The sequence below is a fragment of the Myotis davidii genome, unplaced genomic scaffold (assembly GCF_000327345.1).
Source record: "Myotis davidii unplaced genomic scaffold, ASM32734v1 scaffold37, whole genome shotgun sequence".
NCBI lineage: Eukaryota > Metazoa > Chordata > Mammalia > Chiroptera > Vespertilionidae > Myotis > Myotis davidii.
In genome coordinates, this window is record NW_006289395.1 from 1,226,477 (window position 1) to 1,243,681 (window position 17,205).

General features: G+C 49.0%; 1 protein-coding gene across 1 annotated transcript in view; it reads right to left on the reverse strand.

Annotated features, from left to right (window-relative positions):
- Positions 1-5,764: 5,764 nt before the first annotated feature.
- MYH10 (myosin, heavy chain 10, non-muscle) overlaps positions 5,765-17,205 on the reverse strand; it is a 141,703-nt gene continuing 130,262 nt past the window's right edge. Inside the window, 7 exon segments of the mRNA XM_015562590.1 lie at positions 5,765-7,488; positions 8,623-8,795; positions 10,311-10,419; positions 11,674-11,882; positions 11,965-12,088; positions 12,902-12,990; positions 15,463-15,591. Coding sequence (XP_015418076.1) covers positions 7,344-7,488; positions 8,623-8,795; positions 10,311-10,419; positions 11,674-11,882; positions 11,965-12,088; positions 12,902-12,990; positions 15,463-15,591 — 978 coding nt within the window. The 3' untranslated portion in view covers positions 5,765-7,343.

Sequence of the window (17,205 nt, forward strand, 5' to 3'; positions counted from 1 at the left end):
TTCCTTCTTAGCTGAGCGCCCCTGGAATCATCTCATCCCGGTGGTCTGTCAGTTCAGTCAGGGGGTGCAGGGGAGGCCCTGGCCGCAGAGGCCCGGTGTCATCCCCGACGTCATCTCTGCTTCGGGTCCAGGAGAGCACGGGCCAGGCGCATGAAAGGGCAGGAGCACGCTGCGGGGCTTTATAGCAGCAGCTGCCCTCGGGTATGACCCCTGGGGAAGCTGGATGACTCCCCTGGCCTCAGCTTCAGCTGTTTGGATGATTTGGTTAAATGCTCAGCTAGAACATTTGCCGCTGACACGAAAGCTACCACATTCTGTCTGCTCTTCTAGCTAAAGATTGCCTAGCAGGCCCCTGCCTCTGAGTGGTTCTCTTCCTGAGGCCGCCCCATGCCTAGGTCTGCCTGGCCCTTGCTGAAACTTTTAGGAGTGATCCCTCCCCTGAGCTGGGTCCGCGGGTGGTCTCTCTGCTTGGAGGGGGTGAATCTTCAGGTGGTGAGTCCTCTTGCCTCCAGATACTGTTCTCTCACCACCCGGTCCCATCCCTTGCTCCTGAAATGCATGAGAGTAGGAGTGAGTGCTCCACTGCCTTTCAAACCAGAGTGGTAGGAACTATGCCCAACCAACTCTGCTGAGGTCTAAGCCAAAGCTGGGCGTGTGAGAGTTAGGTATAGGCAGCCTGAGAGGAGATGAGCTGGCTTACCTGTTTACAGAAGGGAAGGTGGGCCCGGAGTGTTGGTGACTGGCCTGAACTCACACAGCTAGTTCATAGCAAAGCCAGGGTTGGAAGTGAGCTCTTTTTCTGCTGTGTTCTCCACTTTTCCAGACTTGAGGCCTTGTTGCCCTGACTCTGTCTTGTGCCTCAGGAGATGAGCTGCTGTGGATGCTGGGAAATGTGTGGGGCAGGCACAGCCTTTGCAGCAGGAGGAATGTGATGCACCCCCCCTCTGCTTCCAATCCTGTACTTGAGTATTGACTGTGCTGCTCTCAGCAGCTGTTGCAGAAAGGACATTAACACCTCTGAGAGCCAAGGTGGGAAGGGTGCCTCTGGGGCCGGGGAGGTGTCCTGGGGTGGAGCCTCAGCTTTAGGTAGCATCTTGCTAGCAGCGGTTCTCAACCTGTGGGTCGTGACCCCTTTGGGGGTCGAACGACCCTTTCACAGGGGTCACCTAAGACCATCGGAAAACACATATATAATTACATACTGTTTTTGTGATTAATCACTATGCTTTCATTATGTTCAATTTGTAACAATGAAAATGGGGGTCACCACAACATGAGGAACTGTATGAAAGGGTCGCGGCATTCGGAAGGTTGAGAACCACTGTTTTAAAGCCACATCGTCCTGCCTGGCCAGCACAAACAGCCAGTCCGGCTTCTGCTGGGACTAAGCCCAGAAAGGGGATGGGCCCAAGCAGTCAGTTTTCTGTTTACCTCGATTAGAAGATGCTAGAGGAGCCTTTCCTCCTTCCAGTATTTACTTCGAGGATTTTTCTACTTTTGCCCCAAAGTTTGAAACAAATTGAGAAACGCTAGCTTGGCCTTCAAAATTTAGATGTTACTCGAATCATTCTTAAAAATGGGAGTAGGGGAGGAGGCATCTTTGTAAATCTTCCTATGACTTAAAGCATTTTATCTGAAAACTGGTCCTATGACTAAAAATAGGACCTAGGGGAATACAGTCGCCTTTTTAATTTATTTATTTATTATTTTTAAAATATATTTTATTGATTTTTTACAGAGAGGAAGGTAGAGGGATAAAGAGTTAGAAACATCGATGAGAAACATCGATCAGCTGCCTCCTGCACGCCCCCTACTGGGGATGTGCCCGCAGCCAAGGTACATGCCCTTGACCGGAATCGAACCTGGGACCCTTGAGTCCGCAGGCCGCCGCTCTGCCCACTGAGCCAGACCGGTTAGGGCTACAGTCGCCTTTTTTAAATGTTAAGGAAAAACAATAATCTGGAGTAAATATTAGTTTAACAGACTCCCTTGATAAGATAGCACATGTGAAGAGGCAACTGTGAGAACAGAGCAAAGCGTGTAGTGCTGGTTGGGGGACCAGGTGGGATGTGCCGTGTGGGTTACGGTTTTCAGTTGTGTTAGTTGCCTGTCAGCTCTCAAGCCTTCACCAAGCGAAACGTGATGCAAACGGAGTAGGGATTGAGCTTGTTTACTTTTGGGGAGTTTGTAGTCAGGTGTCGGTTTGACTAGTGCCCATTACAACGCGGAGGTCCTGCCTGGTTGTGGCTGCTGGTGGAGGTCTGGAGAGTGCCAGGCAAGAGGGCCTGGCACAGTTTGGATAAACAGTCAGATGAGTGTCATCCAAATGAGCTAGGGCCCTGTTGCTCCCTGTCAGTTCATGATGGAACGGAGAAACACTGTTTTTCTGGTTAAAAAAGGTGATTGTTTTAACTAGGAAAAAATCCCAGCGAATCCCACCGTCATGTAGACTTGAGGGCATACACTTCTGTGTTTTTGGTGTCACTAAATTATTTTCTGTAAGTCTTGAGTCTTACATAAGCTATACAAGCTCTTTGTACTTTAGGGATAACGTCTCATGGTAGTAAGAACAAGTAGAGTCCATCTCAGTAGTGGGAGTGGAAGTGTCTGATGGGGAACGGCCAGGGGGACGGTCAGCTGTGCAGGATTCCATAGAAGCCCGAGTGTGCAGACGCAGCACGTAGGGACGGGAACCACCGGCGGGAAACGGACACAAACTACATGGACATATTAATTACAGCTTTAAAAAGTCAGAAGTGAAATTAAAAATGCAAACAGTTTACTGATTGAGGCTTCTAATTTTTTTTGGTAAAATTGCCCGAATTCATTTTTTAAAAATTGAAGTAATGAGACTGATTTTCTTTCATTACCCAGTTGGCCTGAAGACTGTGCTGAGTTCTGAGGTTTGAGCAAGTAGCTCAGAGCAGAGGCTCCCTGGCTGCTGGGTGACCAGTGAGTGGATTGTAAAACGGACTCCCCCGGGCTCCCCCCCAGCCCAGCCCCGGGAGGAGCGCACATTAGTTCACAGAATCTCAAACCAGCAATTATGAGCACCTTATTCTGTGAACCGTAAAGAAAAACGTGCCAGTAGAACTGTGAAAATGCTTATCATTTTAACTTTTTATATTTATTGAGAATTCTTTAAGATTTTAGACAGGTTTTCATCACATCGCACTTCATATACAAAAAGGAAGCCGTGAGACATGGCTAAGACTTCATTGTGAACCACTTCTGACGAGTTGTCCTTGCAGTTTTCCAAGCAGTGTCCTCTGGGTCCTGGTGAGCGCTGGTGACGCAGTGTTTCTGAAAAGATGTTCTGTTGATGGCTCCAGAATTTTCTTCAAGGCTGCTGGTGTCCGTTCTGCAGGGTCTGATGCTTGGGGTTTATTGACCTTCCTCTGACAGCCACATCACAGCTGCCACCTACTGGTGGCACTTGTGAGACGCACGAGTTCACATGTGAGAACACGGGCGTCTTAGGGCCTCTGCAGGACAACATTTTGTCGGAGGCAGTGGCTCTGCTTGGATGCTTGTCAGACGTGAGTTTAATAGATGCCACTTTACATCTTGAATGAGGCTTCATGACATCCTGTCAGTGGGGATGAAGTCCATTATTGGGGGGCTACTTGGAAAAAACAAATAGACCTGTGTTGTAATGAGTCAAACATGAAATTCTAGTCTTGGGAAGGGTTGAAGGACATGGTCACACTCCGTGTGTGGTACACCGGTACTGGAATTATAGTTAACACTGTCTGGGAAAGCTGGCATCATGCCCATATACGCTTATTGATAGTTCGCATTAGATTTCTGTCAGTTGTATGAGACACGTCACAAGATTTGCTAGATTCCCAAACGATAATGAGGCTCCACTAGGGAGTGGGCCGCCCCATCTGGTGCTGGCAGCTGGCACAGCGTACAGCACCATAGCGGGTGCTCAGAACTTGGTTCAGATGTGAGTTCCCAGTGACTAGAACCGATGGTGCATGGGGACTCCCTTTGGGTCTCAGTCACAGGCTTCCCTCTCAGACCTGCCTGGAACTTTCTAGATCCCAGCCTAGGGCCTGTTCCGGTGTGGGCTTTCTAAGGGGGTGAGGATGAGACAGGAAGTGGTGGTTGGCAGCTTTGAGCTCTTTCTTCTCCAGGCTTGACACAGAGCATTGGTTTCAGGAGGCAGGGGCCATGCTCAGTCCTTTCCAGAGCCACAGGGGGGCTGCCTGTGAGGGTACGCCACAGCTTGTCTGTAGGCTCACACTTCATCTTAGCGGCGGTTTCCAGGGATGGGGAACTGGTGACAGGAAGGAAAGGTGACATCAGTTACACCCGCAGGCCAGTCCCACTAGGACTATAGGTGTGCTATTCCTACTGACGCGGTTTAAAATAATTCCCGAGTGGATGCATTAAAAAAGAAAGCCTAGGAAGTGGCAAGGGCAGACAGCGTGAAGAGCTGCAGGTTAAAACCCCCGCCTCATCTCAGCAAAAGGACAGGCTTTCCCAAGTCTCGCCTGGTCTCTTCCTCACGATGAACCACTCTCCTGGGTGGCAGCTGGCCAGCAGCTTTAGTCTTTTTTTAAAAAAAATATATTTTATTGATATTTTACAGAGAGGAAGGGAGAGGGACAGAGCTAGAAACAGTGATGAGAGAGAAACATCGATCAGCTGCCTCCTGCACACCCCCCACAGGGGATGTGCCCGTAACCAAGGCACATGCCCTTGACTGGAATCGAACCTGGGACCTTTCAGTCTGCAGGCCGACGCTCTATCTACTGAGCCAAACCGGTTACGGCAGCAGCTTTAGTCTTTGACACAAAGCCTCGCTCCCATGAACTGTCTTCCTTGTGCTGTCAATGCCCGGCAAAGGTTTTATGAACTCCCTTTCCTGAGACTGCGAAGCGGTGGCTTGTTTAGTAAGGAAAGGTCCTTATGGCCAGCATCTCTGGAGTCAGGAACTGGAGTCAGTCTGTGGAGATTGAGTTTCTCCCCATAGCCGAGTAGTCAAACAGTGACCACGCCAGCCACACCAGCCAGGTGGGAAGCCTTCCTTCTGAGAAAAACCAGCCTCTGAATTCCACACGCACCTGGACTAAACTAAGGTAGCTGAATGCCAGGGTGGACACACGAAACGTGGTAACTCACCTTTTTTCTCCCTTGGTAGTGACACGGGAGGAAAGGAGTACGTCTGTCCATTTTTTACATTCTCTGCCAGGAAGCCTGGATATGTGCCGTATGCCCCCAGGGCCAGCCTGAACTATGAATATTAGGGAATAATAATAAAAAAGCCAGCATTTCCTACTTGATTTTGTGATCCCTTAGTTACTCCTCTCCAGCCCATCCTAATTGACCCGCACTAGTGAGGCTGCCCTTGGGTCTTATTACTGAATTCCCCCCCCCCCCCACTAATAATTTTCAGTGTGAATACTGCTTGAAAATGCAGTCTGAACCTTGGATTTCTTAAAATACTCCAGTCCAGCAAACAGCTCCATCAACTGGTGACCGAAACCTTCCAACAGCTTCATCCTCAGCCCTTTTCTATTAGCGAGCGGGTCGCCAGCCCAGGGCCCTTTTCCTCCCCAGCACAGCTACATACAGAGGCCACTGGGCAGGATGCGACTTGTAGCCGACTGCCCAGAGCACTAGCCTGTCACCTGACACTTGGGAGTGCAGCGCCCTCAGGAAAAGTGGGCCTTTTAAGTCTGTGGGACTCTCAGCTGCCAATCAGATCACAGATGGGAAATCGAGAACAGAAGGTAAGAAAACAGATTCCACATTCACATGATTATTCTCATTTATTGAGGTCTGTTTATTCTTAATGGGTGCTTTTTCCTCCAAGTAAATAGAGCAGGCGTAAATATCTATAATGAATAAATTTATTGTCTTACAAAAATCATTGTCTAGAAATATGGGAATACAAGAAAAGATATTTGCAGTCAGGTGTCTGGTGGTCAACAGCCAGTACAGTTCATAACAGGGAAAATCAAAGGTTCCAAACCCACATGACAAGTTCTTCCTAAAGATGTTAAAGCTTTTAACCCAAAAGGTTTGTGTTTTCAAGCACATTGCAGAGGATCAGGGATTTGTACTTAACACTGATTCATTGTCACTGAATGTTGGTAATACCACTTTGACTAGAGAGGTACATGATATGAAGCACAGTCAAAACTTAATACATTAAATTGTTACAGAGGCAAATAATATATTTAACATTGTCTTAGTGCTGTAGTGTCTAAGGCACTTTCTGTAATGTCAGTTTGCTTACCTATCAACCAAAAACAGAATGTTAAATGTTCACTGTTAACACTGTCCAGAGGGGAGGGAACGGGAAAATGAAAAGGGATTCACATCCACTGGCATGTCAACATTCAGGCAGATGGCATCTGTTCTTGAGGGTCGGTAACCTCATCAACAACTTGGAACAAGTCTTGGACACAAAACCAATGTTCCCATTTTGGGCTCAAAGCAGCGGCTGAATTTGTCAGGTCAGCACAGGGGCCTGGCTGGCAAGGGAGGGCCTCCCACTGACTCCTGCTGAGGCGCCCACAGCTCTTGCTCCTGAAGCGAGGCGCACGCTGGCAGGGCCAGGGGCTCAGGAGACCATCCGGGCGTCGACGTGTTTGCTGCCACTGGGGCTTCAGCAGCATGGCGGCTCCTGTCCTTTCTGTGCACAGACCAGCCCTGGCCAAGGACAGTTCCCACGAAGAGATGGGGGAATACCACCAACTCGAGCGAGACGGCGTGGTCATCCCCAATGAACGCTGCTTCCCCAATCCGTCCCACCCCTCCTGATCTTTCCAAAAAGCCCCTTTCACAGTTTGCTCGCTGAAATAGTGTTGATCGTTATTTGAAGAAAATGAGATACAAGTGCAGTTTAGGTTCCACAATGTTCTAAGAGAATTGATGTGGCTGAGGAGTCGGGGCCACATGAACACAGCTACGTTACCTGTCTGTCTGACAGAGCATGCAGAGCGACCGAGCAACAACCACGGGGCTGCCCCAATACCCAGCGACTGGCAACAAGGGTCTGGAGTTTGTTTGAAAAAGGGTTCTCTTAACATGTATTATAAAATGGTCTCTGGATGAATATATGGAAAATAGATGCAATGATGAGACAGTCTGTTTAATATGTGCATGTTTTGTGTATGTATATATATAAAAAGGGGAGCAATTGTACCTAAATCCGAAGCAGGATACAGTATGTGTAGGCTGGAAAGCCTTAAGACACAGTTGATCTTGCAGTAAGGAGTCCCGTGGCTTGCCAACTCCCTAATCTGTAGGAGGCCCGAGGCAGGCTGGTGCCGGGTGCGTTCCTTCGTGTCCCACTGTATTGCCTCCACTGGCTTCCGGTGACCCTACTCCGACGGGGTTGGCTGTGTCTCATTGACATCACTGGTCTTGCTTTCGGTGTCATCGTCTGACAGCTCCAGGGAAGCCCCTTCGATGTGCAGCTGGCGCCGGCCAGATCGGCTCGAAGAGAAGCTGATTGGGCCGCCTCGCCTGGCAAGAATAGGAAGTAGACATGTGGGTAAACACGTAAGAACATGTGGCAGTCAAGCTGTCCAGTCACCAAACTTCCACCCGTTCCTCAGGACACACCACCTGGGTGTGTGAGTGACACGATCAGGACAGGCTTCCAGCTCTGCTGTCACCACGCCTGACTGCCATCCTGGCCAGCACAAGCGTGCACTGGAGGTCCTCAGTGTACCCGATCCAGTTACGGCTGGCTGTGCTTGCTAACCAAGGGTATTTCCATAAAGGGCACATAACGGAAGGGAGCGGGGGAGAGACAAACACTGATATGAGAGAAACAGCCTCCCACACGAGCCCCGGCCGGAGCCAGGGATCAAACCTATAACCCAGGTATGTGCCCTTCACCAGGAATCGAACCTGCAACCCTTTGGTGCTTGAACCAACGTTCTAACCACTGAGCAACACCACCCAGGGCAGACAGTTAATATTTTACTTAGGCTTTGTGGGCCATATCAGGTCTCTCTTGCATGTAAAAACCATTCTTGGCTCACTGCTGGACAACAGCAGGGCACATCAGAGTTTGGCCATGGGCCAGCCTGTCAGCTTCTGTGCCAGCCTGCTCCTCTGGGGGAGGAAGTTCAGTGCTCATATTTGGGCCTCTCCCTGGTGGGGGTGAGGACGGGGAGGGGCTGATGGTGCCAGGTCCTGGGAGAAGAGGCCGGGACTTTTCCTCACATGGATGTTGGGACATGGATGGATGCGACCTGGTCCCAGCTTGGTGTGTCTGTGTGTGTGTGTGTGTGCGGGGGTGTGTGCGCGCGCGCGCGTGCGCGTGCGTGTGTGTGCGCGCGCGTGTGTGTGCGTGTGCATGCGTGTGTATGTGCGTGTGTGTGTGTGTTTGCACCATCTCCATCTTGGTCTCCCTTGCACCCACTGTGATAACAACAGCCAACAGTTACAATACTGATGATCACCAGCCTCCTTAAGGACTACGAAAGGTCAGAAATCCCGAATGGATAAACTTAAGAGCAAGAACAACTAACTCCACATGAACTAAGTAAACCAGAAAAATCAAGCCCTAAGCCTAGAAATCCGGCCGGTTTTGGGAGCTTTAGCACAGACTCCACGAGACCCAGCGCCTCTGAGTCCCCAGTCGCTCACCTCAGCCGGTTCTTCAGGGTGCTGACCTCGCGGCTCAGCCCCTCATTGGCCTCGGTGGCATCATCCAGTTCCCGCTGGAGTTTACGCCGAGATGCGTTGGCACGTGTAGCTTCTTCTTCCGCTTCCTCCAGCTGCCGTTTAAGCTGCTTCATCCTGGCATTGGCCTTCTCCATCTGGGGGAAGTGACGTGAATCAAGTCAAACCAAACTGGCGAGTCGATACAGTCCCACCGCATCCTGAGTGCCCGCCAGCCACGTGAGTGCGTGCGCTTACAGGGGGGCTGGTCTCAGGCCTGACCTGCCATCGTCAGCAAAGCCAGTGTGTACAGAGCAAACTACGCGAAAGGAAATCTCTAAAAACTTAAACCCCTATTTTCTCCCCGAGATTTTAACAGAAAATGAGTGTAGTATCTTCACAAAGCCCTATTTTCTCCCCGAGATTTTAACAGAAAATGAGTGTAGTATCTTCACATAAGGTATTAAACCTATGGGAGAGCCAGAACGTGAATCTCCAACCCCAGGAGATGGTACATTCATGTTTCTGCCTCCTTTCAATATGGGTGTTTCAAGTTCAAAGCCTCACATGGTCATGCTCGTGCAGCTCATGCCCACCCAGAACTGCCCCATGCTGTGCTGAGGGCAGGGGTAAGAAGGGAAGGCTGGGGTGCCTCATGAGCAGGGGAAGAAAAGGGAAGGGGGTTGGGGCCAAAGGCAGTAGAATCATCTCCGTCCACCTCAGCTACCTAGGCTATTGTCTATGCAGACTTGGCCGGAGTCTTATTAGATTCTCCTGATACTTAAAAAAAAGATGCCTGGATGCAGACAAGGAAGACCATTCAGGTCCTGCATGCAGTACATTTGTTTCTCTCTGCTTTCTATTCTGCATCCACCCCCTTCAGCCGACACACAGTGACCGCTAACACCGCCCAGGAACTACTCTAGGCATCTGCGATGCTGGGGAGGGAGACTGACAGCGAGGCAGAGATTACTGCACACATGAAGCGTGCACCTCGCGGAGGAAATCGGCCTCACGCTTCAAAGCCCTCAGTGTGCTCTCACCCGCCCCTCCTCTGTATTTCTGGTGCTGGGGGAGCCCTGAGGGGTGGGGACTGAGTCCCCAGCACCCAGGAGTGCCTGGCAGGAACAGCAGGTGTATGTTAAAATATTAGAATTTAAGAGTTTAAAATAGCATTAAAAAGTGTATTTTTATTGATATCAGAGAAGGAGAGGGGGAGAGAAACATCAGTGATGAGAGAATCATTGATTGGCTGCCTCCTGCACAGCCCCTACTGGGGACGAGCCCGCAACCTGGGCATGTGCCCTTGACAGGAATCGAACCCAGGACCCTTCAGTCTGCAGGCCAACACTCTATCCACTCAGCCAAACTGGCTAGGGCAGCATTTTCTTTTTTCAGTTGTTCTTTTACTTGCAAAGAGAGAAACATTGACCTGTTCTACTTATTATGGACTCATCAGTTGTTTTTGTATGTGCTCTGACGAGATCGAACTCACAACCTTGGTGTATCCGGACGATGCTCTAACCAACTGTGCTAACCCCACCAGGGCCTCAGAGAGCATGTTCTTAGTTTAGTCACCAAATGGTAACATGTGGCTCTTTTGCATCGTCTCCTTGTAATAAAGCATTTCTAAGATGGAAAACATTTCATCCTGGCCCACCTCCTTCCCTTACCTGTTCTTTATACTGATCTGCATGTCGACGCTCATCTTCAACCTGCATGAAGATTTCTTTCAGTTTCTTCTCCGTTCGTCGGACCAGTTTGTTGGCTGCTGCTCGTTCCCTGTGAAGATGATCAACCATTAATTAGCCTTTGTAATTCTTGACATGATAGTTCATATTGAGGAAATAATTTTTAAAGTCCCTTTTCTCTGGAAGATGACAAATGTTGGGAGTGTCTTCTAGGGCCTCTCTGATGAGAATAAATTATGATAGTACGGCCCAGAAGTTTTTCCCTTCTGGTCACGAGGGGCCTTAATAACGTATTCTAACACTGACAGGTAGATAAAGTGTATTCCTCACATGCAGGCATTAATTGAGGGATCGCCTAAAGATCAAACATTACACACAAGCTACCTGCCATACGGAGTGCGGACTTTTTGAAGACAAAAACCTTGGTTGGTTATTCTAATCACCTAACTTCTTAGCCTGGAGACCAGAACAAAGACCCATTGTGATGCTCAGGCCTATGGCAGCTAGTGGGGGAGGGGACCACCCACACTCACCCTTTAGTTAGAAGGCAAATCACCATGTTTCTAGACAGGCCTACACTGTTCCTTAGGAAGGAGAGCGAGCTTACTGGATGAACCCCATTGACGGCAGCGTGCGGGAGCTCAGAGATGCACTATGTCCAGCAGTAAAGGCGCCTGGGAAATGTGGGCCTCTTGAACCTGTGACTCTTGGTGTATGTTTCTCCTATTAAAGCTCCCATGAGTCTGAATAAGGCTGTGTGTCAGTGCTTCTGAATCATGTCCGGTTTGAGTCCTGAATTTGACATTTTGACCTTTCCCCCAACAAACAGAAAAAGTCCATTTGTTCCTGGACAAATGTTATACAGAAATGGACCGTGATGGAGTTAGCTGGAAGGATTAAACTCTGGCACCTAGAAGATCCTGGGCACAGTCTGACCAGCTGAATCCTGGCAGAGCTGACAGGTGAGCCCAGCCTTCCTGGAGGCTCACACCACCTCTCTCTCTGATGACATGTGTCCTTGCCACCTCCCCTGTCACAGGGACTCCCTCTAGGGCAAGTGCCTGGCTGCAGGCTGGACCTGGCCCTGGCCCGCAGAGATGCAGTGAGTTTTGGTTTAGTCGCAGGGGTCCTCAAACTTTTTAAACGGGGCAGTTCACTGTCCCTCAGACCGTTGGAGGGCCGGACTATAGTTTAAAAAAAAACTGAACAAATTCCTATGCACATGGCACATATCTTATTTTGAAGTAAAAAAACAAAACGGGAACAAATACAGAATTTGTATTCGCATGTGGCCCATGGGCCATAGTTTGAGGACCCCTGGTTTAGTGCATCAGAAACCTCTTACTTGGCCTCCTGCTCAAGCTGCTCCTCCAGCTGCCCAATCTTGGCTTCCAGGGCCGAGATGGTGGCCTTAAACTTGGACTTGACAGCACCCTCCAGCTCCTGCAGCTTGGCCTTCAGCTCCTTGTTCTGCCGCTCCAGCTGCTGGCGCGCATTGTCGCTCTTCTGGGCGGCACTGCGCTCGGCCGCCAGCTCTGCATTCAGTGTGTCCACCTGGAGAGGAGAGACGGTTTAGTCACTCGTGCCAGACGGGCAGCACGGCCCCTCCCGGGGGATGGGCTGCCGCCTGAGCCACCTGGAGCGTGGTCTTGCGGAAGCGGTCGTTGAGCAGCTCCATGTTGCTCTGCTCCTCCTCCAGCTCCTCCTCGAGCTGTGCGATTCGTGCCTCCAGGCGCCGCTTCTCATCCAGCAAAGCAGACCTGTGGGCAAGGAGGCGGACAGCTCAGCCAGCCCCGGGCAGCACTGGCCGCTCAGAGGGTCCTCCTCCCACCTGGAGGCTACAAACAGCACCACTCGACTGACTTCTCTCTCCCCTGCACCCGGCCCGCACTGTCAAGTCCTGCTGATCCCACCTCCAAACACCACGCACTCCTGCCCTACGCCTGCCACCTCTCGGCACCCTCACCTCTCACTTGGACCATGGGAGCCTTCCAGTGGCCTCCCCACGACCCTTCCATCTGTTCTCCACAGCCAGCAGCTTTCAAAGGGCAAAAAGACCCTGGCGCTTCTACTTTAAACTCTACTGGTTGCCCAGTGCATTGAGATAAAACGCTAACTCCTCATGGCACGCTAGAAAGTGACTGTGATGAACCCGCAGATGGTAAATAGAGAAAGCAACTTCCTAATTGGAAAAAAATCTTTTAATGAAAACTCATTCAGGAAAAGGTAAGTCAAAGGAACCTACTTGCCAAACCTAATGAATTTAAGAGTGAAGATTGCATTGCGAGGCCGTACGGTCTGCGGAACCGGGTTCATTCTGAATGTACTTCCCCCTCACCTGTGGGCATGACTGGCACAGTGGGACCTGCCTGGAGCGGGCAGCTGCTGTAGCCGAGCCCAGCACCTTGTGCTCGTCTTTCCAGAGTTTGACCAAACCAACTGCTGACCCCTGATAGCCAGACCCCGCCACGGCCTTCTTGGTGCGGCAGGCCCAGGTGCCAAGAGAACCGGGGGGCCGCCCCTCATTTCCAGAGGCTACCCCCCCACCCCCCCCACTGCTGCCGGAGACTCACTTGCCAGAGGCGCTGTTCGCGATCTCATCCGCCAGCTCGTCTCTTTCTTGCTCAGCATGTCGGCGGGCTCGCTCGGACGAGGCAAGTTCCTAAAGGAAGTCAGATAGGATTTAAGCTCTGTTACTGTTTCGTCATATGTGAAATCTGATGAAGCCCGCAGGCTGCAGCCACCTTGCTCAGGCATCTGTGTGTGCCTGAAACCGCAATTAGATCTGAGGAATAACACTGGAAGGTTTGCGGAGGGAGTATTTGGGTGCAGGTCAGCCAGGTGCTGTGCTGTGCCACCATCCGGACACACAGGTGCCCACAGAGGGAAGGCCTGGTCTCTGTAAGGGCGTGGCTGCCCAGTGTCAGAGGCGGCTATGTTCCTGCCCTCCTGAGGAAGCTGGTGTTACTTAAACATGAACTGAGCGAAGCTTTATGCAAACCCAGGACTATGGCAATTCATGGTCGTGAAGTATCTGTTGCACATACAAGGAGTACGGTGTGGACGTAAAGCACACTAACCAGACAGACCAGAAAACAAGGTGCTGGTGCAGTACAGTGAGGAGCACAGCCCCCTGGGAAGGGTGGGGTATGACCTCAGCTCAAGGCAGGGCCTGGGTGGTGCGTAGGGCCTCTTCCTTGAGGAAATGGGAGCCCTGGCCGTCAGGCTCCTGGGCTCTGCAGGGCCTCAGAGAACTGGGCAGGGCAAGGGGACGCTGGTGCCTGCCGCCTCTGGAGGAAGAGCTGCCCGGTGGCAGCTTTCGCACTTTCCTTGGGGAGCGGATCTCCCCCAGGGAGGTGCCCGTGTGCATTTCTCACCCGCCTGGGTCAAGATCAAGATCATAGTCTCAGAATCTGAGATGCACAGCGCCCTTATTTTATGGAGGAAACCGAGGCCGTCGATGAAGGGCCTTGCCCAAAGCCTCAAGGTTGGCCAACAGCAGACACTCAGGGTCCTGCCCCTCCCTGCCCAGAGCCGCTTCCCACCAGCTGCCCCCCCCACATGGTGCTGTGTTTGGAGGAGCACATCTCAGGATGCCTGTGAGCAGGGCTGCATAAAGAACTCCTCTGTGCTGTGCACGGGCACCTGAGTCTAGTGAGAGCACAGGATGCAGGCCCCCCCCGAAAAGCCTGGCTCCAGCACACACAACCGGCACGTGGAGCAGGGCGCGAGTCCAGCTGTGACAGCAGCAGGTGGGATGCAGGGCAGGACCCAAAGGCCTCTGTCGAACACTGTGCAAGCGCAGCTCTGCCATCTGGCCTCTGCAGTCGAGTTTCCTGGGCCCGGCAAGGGCTCCTTCCCGACCACTGGCTGGCTGTGCGACAGACAGGGGCGGGGCCCCGGGGAGGAAGGGGAGGCCCCGAGGGCCTGTAACCTAATGAACAAAGGTGACGGGGGTAAGGAAAACAGAGAAACAGATGGGGGGGGGGGGCAGGCTAGCTTTCCAGTCAGTCCCCTCCACGAGGCAGTGAGCCCTTGTCTGAAGGTCTAAAGACCTGCAGCTTTGAAGACACAGAGCGCTGGCCTGCAGGGTGTGTGGACACTGAGGCCATGCCAGGCGCCCTCCAGGACACAGGCTCCCAGAGCCCATCACCTCTGGGGATGGCATCACTGGTCAACTACATGACGACGTACATAGATCCTGACATGCTGCTTCAGAGATGAATCCACTTTCTCTTTAAGCACACATGGCCCTAGCGCTGCTCGACTCTCAGTGTTCTCTAACCATAAAACCAGAAATCAACGAAGAAAAATAAATGCCATACATTTGGAAATTTAAACCGCACTTTTAAACTATTCATAGGATAGAGAAACCGTAGAAATTAGAAAACTTTGGAATTTAAATGACAACAAATAGGAAGGATACAGTGAAAACAGTACCCTGAGGGGAATTTATAGTGTCCTATGAACATATTAGACAAGAGGGAAGCTTGGAAATTATTGAGTGCCCAACTCAAGAAAAAATCCAAAGGAAATAAAGGTACGAGCAGAAATGAACAGAATAGAAACCAAGAAGGATTAGCCCGGAAGCTGGCTCTCAGGTAATCTCAGGATCTGCTCAGTGTTTACTTACGGGTTTTCCTTTCCTTCTACTTTTCTGACACCTCGGGAGTCAGTGCCCTTTCTTTCTTGCAAGCTCAACTCCGCATTTATTTGTTTTTGGTAACACTTGTTGGATTACAAGATGATTCACTTAGAAATTCAATGAAACATAACCTCACACATAGTGCTTCTGTATAAAACAAGGCAATCTTGTATCACTGAGGTCAGAGTTCAGCTACGTGGTCCTGATGCTTGCCAGCACTAAGTACACATCACTCCTGTTTCTTACATAGGAGACAAGACTTGAAAAGCTACTAGTCAGCTCCTCTGCCTTCAGCCAGGTAGAGGGATATACGAACAGTATCAAAGTCTGACCACTTTACTGAACTGAAGCAATAAGATGGTCCAGTCACACAGTAAAAATGGACAGAGAAATTACACACGGCTACAACGACATTAAGATAGTTATCTGATCTCAGAGAATTGCAAGGACAAATATTCATTGAAGAAATGGATGAATAAGCAAACAAACCTCCTGCAATTGAAGGATTTCCGCTTCTAGACTCTTTAATTTCTTTTCACTTTCTTTGGATTGAGCAAAAATCTCATCCCTGGAGGCACGAGCTTCTTCTAACTCACGCTGGTAATCCTTCATCTGAGCCTAAAGATAAATAGGAAGCAGGTTTGGGAAGTTTTCATTCTTTGTCTTTAAACAGGTTTTTTTTCCAGATTATAAAAGTAATATACATTCACTAAAAAATAAAAGTATACAGAAATGACAAAGATATCACAAGAAAACATTCAGACCAATAGCCCTTACGAGTATATATACAAAAATCTCCAACAAAATAATATCCATCAACATATAAAAAAACATACATTTAATTTATACACCACTATATCCCACCATCCAACTGAGATATATATGAGCAATGCAAGGTTGGCTTGATAACAAAAAAGAATTTATATAATATAATCATCTCAAAATTCAGAAGTAGTACTTGACAAAATCTAACACCCTTTTTCATTATAAAAACAGTAAGCTGAACAGAAAGAAATTTCCTCAATGTTGAGAAAGGCCATTCAGTTGTCCCAGAACTATTTGTTAAAAAGACTAGTCTTTCCCTCATTGAATTATTCTATCCCACAGAAGGACAAAGATGGAGAAGTCACACTTCCAAATTTCATAATTTACAAAGCTACAGCAATCAAGACTACAGTATTTGCATAAAGACAGACATATAGATCAAGGGAAGAGAATTAATTCAATGAGGGAAAAACGGACAGCTATTATGATAATATGATACTTAATGGTCAAAGACTGAACGCTTTCCACCTAAAAGCAGCAGCAAGACGGGGATATCTGACCTCGCCACTTCTGTTTGACATCGTAATGGAGGGTCTAGTCAAAGCATTAGGCCAAGAAAAAGATACTCAAGACATCCAGTTGGAAAGGAAGAAATAAAACTAGATCTTGTGTAAAATAAATCTTAAGGAATTCATTTAAAAAACCCACTGGAACAAATAAACAAGTCCAGGAAGGTTGTAGAATACAGATCAATACACAAAAGTCAATTTTATTTCTGTACACTAATTATAAACATTCGAAAAATTAAGAAAATGATTATACTTAAAATAGCATCAAAATGAATAAAATATTAGGCACCAATTTAGCTAAAGAAGTATAAGGCCAATACACCAAAAACTATACACCGTCATTGAAAAAAGGTAAAGAATAGGTAAATAAACGGAAAGATGGCCATGTTCATGGACTGGAAGACAATACTGTTGACGGTAATGCTTCCAAACTGATCTATCGAGTCGACACAGTATCAAAACCCGAGCTGGCCTTTTTTTTCTCTCTCTCTCTCACAGAAATTGACAAGCTGATCCTAAAATTCATATGGAATTGCAAAAAACCTGGAGAGCTAAACAATCTTGAAAAAGAGGGACAAAGTTGGAGAAGTTACAGTTTACAAAGTTACGGTAATCAAGACTATGTAGTATTTGCATAAGGACAGACACAGATCAGTGGAATAGAATTAATTCAATGAGGGAAAGAATAGTCTATTAAACAGATGGTTTGGGACAACTAGATATCCATATCCAAATGAATAAAGTTGAGTTTATATATAAAACCACATGATAACTCAAAATGGAGTTTAAGAGTAAGGTTTAAAACTCTTAGGAGAAAACATGACCTTGGTCAGGCGGTGGTTTCATAGATATATTATCCAGGGATGACTTTTCCTTCTAAATTCTCTAAGTATGTGTA